The sequence below is a fragment of the Mobula hypostoma genome, chromosome 1, assembly GCF_963921235.1.
Source record: "Mobula hypostoma chromosome 1, sMobHyp1.1, whole genome shotgun sequence".
Lineage (NCBI taxonomy): Eukaryota > Metazoa > Chordata > Chondrichthyes > Myliobatiformes > Myliobatidae > Mobula > Mobula hypostoma.
Window position 1 is genome coordinate 15,607,317 of NC_086097.1, and position 7,841 is coordinate 15,615,157.

Genomic DNA, 7,841 nt, shown 5'->3' on the forward strand with positions numbered 1-7,841 from the left:
CTGTTTCGAAGGTGCAAGCAGAGGAGCCGCCGTTAGGCACCATTAATCCTCCTAAGCTCCTGATCCACTTTGCTTAATCCCAAAGTGAAAAGTTTTAATAATAACTTAGCCTTGCTGCTCAGCCTGCTGGTTGCTTTGACTGGACTTATGATATATTTCAGTTCGTGGTTTAAGACTGCACATAGTTATTTGAAGGGGTTGAAAATAGGCACTAAACACTATATTCTAACAAAATAGATACAAATTTTTGTCTATTGCTGAGCAGAGGGATCTTGGGATCCAAGTTCATAGCTCTTTGAAAGTGGCTACACAGGTCAGTAAGGCAGTTAAGAAGGCTTATGGAATACTTGCTTTTATTAGTTGAGGCATTGAGTTCAAAAGTCAAGGTTATGTTGCAACCTTATAAAACTCTGGTTAGGCCACATCTGGAGTATTGCATGCAGTTCTGGTCACTCCACTATAAGAAGTATGCTGAGGCTTTGGAGAGAGTGCAGAAGAGGTTTACCAGGATGCTGCCTGGTTTAGAGAGCATGTGCTATCAGAGGAGACTGGATAAACTTGGGTTGTTTTCTCTGGAGCATTGGAAGCTGAGCAGAGATCTGATAGATGCCTACACAATTATGAGAAGCTTAGATAGAGTGGACAGAGAATATCTGTTTCCCAAGGTTGACGTTTCTAATACCAGAGGGCACACGTTGAAGGTGAGAAGGGGGTAGGTTCAAAGGGGATGCGAGGGGTAAATTTTTAACTTAAGAGTGGTGGATGCCTGAAATGCGCTGCCTGATATGGTGGTAGAGGCAAATACATTAGAGGCTTTTCAGAGATGTTTAGATGGGCACGTGGATGTAAGGAAGGTGGAGGGATACTGACATAAGATGGATGTGTTTGGGTGTTTTTGATTTGCTTTTTAGCTGGTGCGACATAACGTCGTGGGCCAAATGACCTATTTCTGTGCTATACTGTTCAATGTTCTAAATTAATGGTTTTGTGAAGCATTTCTCAATGTATAATTTCATTAAATCATGCTATTAAATTTTATTTTCAGGCACGACTGGAGCAGATCCAGTGAAAAAATCAGAGTCCAGTTCCTTCTTGGCTCCACGATCTGCTGCTGTGCCTCTCATTACCTCAGCTGTTGCCAGTTCTACTGGGTCCTCGCATCTCCTCATGAAACCAATCTCCAGTGCCCTTCCCACTTTCACGCCTCTACCAGTGTCACCAGATTCCAGTGCTGGCACTGTCCTCAAAGATCTCCTCAAGCAATAAAAAAAAACTGGAGCAATCCACTACAGCACTTTAAAGTGAAAAATTACACTATAGACTATAGCACAAGAGGGATTTTGTGCAGTGTACACAGATCTCCCTGAAAAATATTTGCATATTGTAAGCATGCATCTTTCAATTTGACATGCTAAGTCCATGAAAGTTGCAATCCTCTTGGGGAATGATTGGCTTCATGTGTAGGAATAATTTCACCTCTTTCCAAAAAGCTAATTATAAATACTTGGTACAAAGTACACAAGGTGAGTTTTTTTTGCTAAATACAGATACTGTATATTTGGCACTTAATCAAGAGGCACATCTAAAAAAAGAAATTCACAGAGGCACAGAATTATCAGTCCTAATGGGACCTGCATAGTTGCAAGCTATAATGGATTTTCATAACACCCTTCCACAGAAGTATTAAAGTAAAGCCTCTGAAGTACAAAATTCCAAAGAAATAAAATAGCAGTGTTGTGTACATGAAGTTTATTAAATGCAGACTCTTTCAAGTTACTGTATTTTCAGTTGTACCTTCCATGGTATAAAAATAATTATTTTTCGACTGCCTTTAACTGCATATCTGAAGTAGCTTTAGGGGTGGGCAAGACTTGCTGTGGTTTATGCTGAGTTTTGAGAAGAAATTGAAAACTGTTTCCCTGCCTCTTCTCTCCTCTTTCCCATCCATTCCATGTTCTTGCTTTAGAGGGATCAAGTTTTTTTTTGTGCTGAAATACCTTAATTTAAGAAAATAGTGTCTGCTATAGTGTCTTAATCAGAATATAAAATGAGAACACTGGTTACAGTATGTTTGCAAAACTAACTCTATTAGAGTAAATCCAAATTAAATTCATTGACTGTCTTCTATGATTGTATGCAGGCCTTGTTACCGATCTTCATTCTTTATTTTATTGTAGAACCCATCAGAAACTTGATTGCAACCTTGAAATTAATTTATTCTTAATGATGGAATCTTCTTCCCTATTCACTGTTCAGTATAGTGAATTTTGCTTTGAGCTTAAAGCAAACGCCACAAAGGAGCAGTAGACTGTCATTTGCATTTCCAAGGATATAGGGAATTTCACTGAAACCTAAAACTGAAATTCTTGCAGACACTTCTGCATAGTGACACTAGTTATTTCAGTCATGCCTGCAGAGTACTGTATAACCCCGGTGTGTCTGATGCTGGCTAGTGCCAAGGAATCTGTTATTAGTATGTAAAGGCAGTGATCTAAAAGTTTTTGTATTATATTTCAGTTGTAATAATTTGTACAATTCTGGAATTTGGGCTTTTGAATTGCTGCAGGATTTTCTGTTAAATTATTCTACTTACAGCTCACTGTATCAGTGAGAGTGAAACAACAGTTAACAGCCTGCAATGCATTTCTTTGTATAAATTGTTTGTCTTTACCATCCAAAAACTCTTTTTTCATCTGGCATATGCCTGCAGATTTATAAGGTACAGCCTTCTAAGTTCTAAATTATCCATAAACTAATAGCTGTGTTGGTTATTGTATAATATTGTGATTAGCTGAAAGAATGCCATTCTTGAATATATTAAAATCCTTTATAGTAAGCTGTCTTATTTCCCAGGAAATTGTTCAGGTTAATTATTACTATGATTTGAAGAGTTGTATACATCTCAAAATGCAAACTTATTAAAGGTTACGATTAGTCTTCTGCATTGGAACCAAATGTGCCGACGTCATGAGAGCCAGCCAAGAATACTCACATACTGATTTAATAGATCAATTTCTTTATTTAGTGTTTTTTTTAGAGATGTGGCATGGTAATAGGCCCTTCCAGCCTAATGAGCCTGTGTTGTCCAATTATACTCATGTGACCAATTAACCTAGCAAGCATACTTCTTTTGGAATGTGAAAGGAAAGAGGATCACATGGAGAAAACCCCATGCAGTCACAGGGAGCGTGTACAAACTCCTGACGGAGTGCTGGGAATTGAACCCCTGTCACTGGCACTGTAAAGCGTGCTAACTGCTATGCCACCGAATTGTTTAATGTTAGGAGTTGGTTGAAGTTGAAGATCTCCATCACTCATCTGTGACATTGTAGTGCAAGGTCTGCTTTGTCTTCAAAATAAGATTTTAGTTTTTCTTGAACAGGGTGATTTTTTTTTGGGCGCATTGGTGCTAAGAGTGTAGCTCACTGCTAACCCATTCAATTGACTGTTGCTCATCATAATTAAACATGGTGACTATAGGAGATTCTTCACGCTAGCAGCAGTGTGGCTCTTCAGAAGCTGTTCAAATGTTCTAGCTGTGGTGAGAATCCTGGCTGGGTTTGCTCAACAGCATTTTCGTCAAAATTTGTGCAACAACCAGCACTTGACCCCAATAAAATTTAAACACTGTTAATTACTTAAGTTTATTTGTCAATCTTTGAAAGTAACGCAAAATGTTGACAATTGTTCTTGAAAATCTAGTTAGAGTTGTCAAATTACCAACAAAGACAAAGAGAGGATGTGACTTTTTATAGAACTCCTGACTGAGTAATAATCTTAATCAGCTTTCTTTAAATGTAAGATTTGGTTTGGAATTCCGCTCCAGATGTTGACCAGTATAAATCATGCAGGTACTTAAGCGTATTACTGAAGATTCATTGTACTGCTGGAGTAGGTGTCTTTCTGATGAGACCTGACATACTTTTGCTCTGTGGTGAGCATGAAACATCCCATGGTATCATTTGAAATTGAGCAGATGTGTTTTTGTACTGTCCTGGCCAAAATCGATTACTACCTTGCTGTCTTTACCAACATTCTTCTGTCATTTAAAGCGTTCTTTTTTTCTTCCCAGTGGAGGAAGTTAAATGTATCATGCTCATAACTGAGCCTATGGAACACCAGTGCCTTCGGCAGAAAATCCTTCAAAAGGTGGTGGACTCGGGTCAGTACATCACAGCTAAACCCCTCCCAGCCATTGAGCACATCTACATGAAACATTGCTGTAGAAAAGCAGCAGCCATCATCAAAGATCCTCACCACCCAGTCCATGCTCTTTTCTCACTGCTGCCATCAGGTAGAAAGTACAAATGCCTCAGGGCTCGCACTGCCAGGTTCAAGAACAGTTACCACCCCTCAACAATCAGGCTCTTGAACAAAAGGGGATGACTACACTCATTCTATTTCTAGTGTTCCCATAACTGATGGTTTCACTTTAAGAACTCTTTATCTTGTTATTTCATGCCCTGATTATTTACTGCTATTTATTTATATTTGCATTTGCATAGTTTGTTATTCCTTGATCCTGTTTGCAGTTACTGTTCTATAGATTTGCTAAGTATGCCCATAGAAAAATAATCTTAGGGATGTGGTGACATGTATGTACACTGATAATAAATTTTACTTTGAAATTTGATTATCGACCCTCTGCCCTGCAAAGATGACACTCAACCATTCCACCTTTCTACAGAATTCTTTTCCACTTGAAGTTATTCTAGCTACATGTTATAAGATTGCAGAGAAAATCTGGAAGCATCATAATCTTAATTTAAGTTGGGTTCAGATTAAAATTTCCAGCAATAAAGCTAAATTTAATAAGAACAATTATATAAAGGTTTCCCCATTTCCACCAACTATTCTCTCTATAGTTTGGTGCTGTTGATTTTCTTCCATTTTCTGCATCTCAACTTAATGGTTAACAGGTTACGTGCACAGATACATGGAGTGTATATTCTCGTTTAACTTTTCCAGCCAAGCAGATATATTAAGGACAGCTTGCCAAAAAATGTTAGCAGCATTATGAATATAATCTTTTCACCAGTTGGAGTTGCATTTGAAAGTGGTGCTAACTCTAAAAAGATGGCACTCTTGGCTGAGTGAGCTCAGTTTTAGATGCATGAACATGTTTATAGCTTAATATTAAATGTTAGGGGCTAGCGTAACCATGGGGATATAGGAGAGCATAGAATTGCGTTTAACTAAATGGCAAAACAGACTGGGGTGCATATGACCTATTTCTATTGCTGCATAAAACGTTTTTTTTCCCAAATTTCAGGATGCTTTTCTGTGCTGAGGTTAAGCCGCATTATTGGGCTGCAGTTAGCTCTGTTACAAATATAGATCTCAACTCCCTGAATAGTATAGTGGAGTGGGTGGAGTGGGACTAACCATTGTTCAAATCATGCTAGAGCACATGCTGAATGGTTTACTTACACAGAAAATCTAAACAAACTTATCTGAAATGCTGTTCAGTCAAAGCTTAGAAATCATATTTCAAAATTTCTTAAATGTGCTTGTTCCTTGTAAGTTTTACAAAAGAAAATAGGCAACCGTTAGTCTCGTGAGACCATCGATTTGCACCTTGGAAGGTTTCCAGGGCGCAGGCCTGGGCAAGGTTGTATGGAAGACCAGCAGTTGCCCATGCTGCAAGTTACAAAAGAAAGATGATGGATTATTTGCACAGTTCATGCAGTGCTAATTTTTAATGAAATACAATGGATTCAGTTTTCCCATAAAATGGACCTGTGCCATTTAGTGGATGTTGAACCTGGCAAAGCATCTCATTTTTTGATCAGTACTGGGCAAAAGCAAATGGCCTTGAAGAAAGTAAGTAAGAGTGTGTGTGTATGTATGTATGTATGTGTTGCGCTCTCTCGCTCTCTCTCTGTGTCCCTGCCTGTCGCAGTCATCAGTGGGGACAGGATTGGCATAGCTGTTCTGGCATTTGGATGAGACATTGAAAAGAGTACCACAGTGTGTGTATAGCTGGTATAGAGGTTCTTTTTCAGAAGTTAAAAGGAATGAAAATAAATGAGTAATTTATCATGCAAAACACTTGCTACTTATGCACTTCATAAATCTTTGACGCCTGAAACACTATAATATATTGATTAGGTTAGAAACATATGGAGGTCATTGTAACTACTCACCTGACAAAGAGACTAATTTTAAAAAGTTCAAAGTAAACTTTATTATCAGGGTACATATATGTTACCCTGAGATTCTTTTTTTTCCTGTGGGCATACTCAGCAACTCCATAGAATAGTAACTATAACAGGATCAGTGAAAATGAAGTAGAGTGTAGAAGACAGCAACCACAAAATGCAAATATAAATAAATTGCAATAAATAATAAGAACATGAAATAACAAGATAAAGAGTTCTTAAAGTGAGCCCATTAGTTGTGGAAATATCTCAATAGTTGAGTGTAGTTATCCCTTTTGTATAAGCGCCTGATGGCTGAGGGGTAGTAACTGTTCTTGATCTTGGTGGTGTGAGTCCTGAGGCTTTTGTACCTCTGACCTGATGGCAGCAGGGAGAAGAGATCATGACCTGGGTGGTGGCAATCTCTGATGATGGATGCTGCTTTCCTATGACAGCATTTGCAGCGTGCAGAAAGTCGCCAATGATCTCTGGCATCATCTTGAATTTTAGAGGTCAAAATTTTACTTGCTCCTGTATTTTGATCTGGAACCTTTTCAGCAGCTGAGTAATCCAGACCAAAACATGTAACCAATCCTGTTGTGCTTGACTGAATCTACGTGGCTGAGCAACCTGTTTTGGTACTGACCAAATGCTAGTTATCTTGTTTGGCCCTTAATTTATTTGCTTTACTTTTTTAAAAATCATTTTTTCTAGCAGAATTGCAAAGTAATTTAGCTGTTTTCTGCAGAAAGAGATTTGAGGGACTGCAAATATGTTGAATCATGTTCAAGTATTTATCATTCAACATATTCAATATTGCAGGAATTCAACTTTGCCTTTATAAGAGAGGTTCATTGTCTGACCTTCTTTTGGCGCAATCACTTTATATTTTATGATAACACATATATCATCTTGTTGCAGTTGTTTTTAATCACATTGAACAAAATAATCTCTTGATTCTATTAGCCTTTTTTCACGGGAAATCTTTTGCTTCAATTCAACTAAACTAAATTAAACTAAATTCATATGACAGTAGGATTATCAAGGAAGTGAAGCCCAGGGATAATCCAACAAGCCTCCATAATGTTATATGGCAGTGTTAGAAGTAAGTATTTCAGACTTTACCAAATGATCTAGGTTCAGAAGGACAAAAGTACCCTCCAGTTTCAATGCATGTCTTGGAGCTTGAAAGTGATAGAAGGCAGCTAATAATTTTTTTCTACCTTTACCTTTATCTTCTTAACTTCATTCCCACCCCCCCCCCACCCACCTGACTTCACCTATCCACTGCCAGCTTGTCCTCCTTCCACTCCCCTTCTTACTCTGGCTTCTTCCTCCTTGCCAGTTGTGGCCTGAAACGTAGACTGTTTATTCCTTTCCATAGATGCTGTCTAACCTGCTGAGTTCTTCCAGCATTTTGTATGTGTTACAGCTCATAATTCTGTCTGGCTTCGAAGTTAAATTACAGTTGGCATGAAAGACAGTTTTCTATATTCTCCAAGGTGACTAAGTACCACACGTTATTTAAATGTTAATTTGTTTCTGCATTGTTATTTTAACATATGCAAGCTCTTGCATTTGCAGGGCTTGATTTAAAAATTGAATACTTTATCAGTATATGAACCTCATACTATTAATTTTGTTCCTGGGGAGGAGACTTATTTATGGTCTGATCAGGTGGCATTGATATCATTATATAAT

General features: G+C 38.0%; 1 protein-coding gene across 1 annotated transcript in view; it reads left to right on the top strand.

Annotated features, from left to right (window-relative positions):
- The window catches only part of trip11 (thyroid hormone receptor interactor 11), a 142,331-nt gene extending 134,917 nt beyond the window's left edge, over window positions 1-7,414 (top strand). Inside the window, exon 20 of the mRNA XM_063043804.1 lies at window positions 1,046-7,414. Within this exon, the coding sequence (XP_062899874.1) occupies window positions 1,046-1,266 (221 nt within the window). The 3' untranslated portion in view covers window positions 1,267-7,414. The remainder of the gene's footprint in view (window positions 1-1,045) is intronic.
- The last annotated feature ends 427 nt before the right edge of the window (window positions 7,415-7,841 follow it).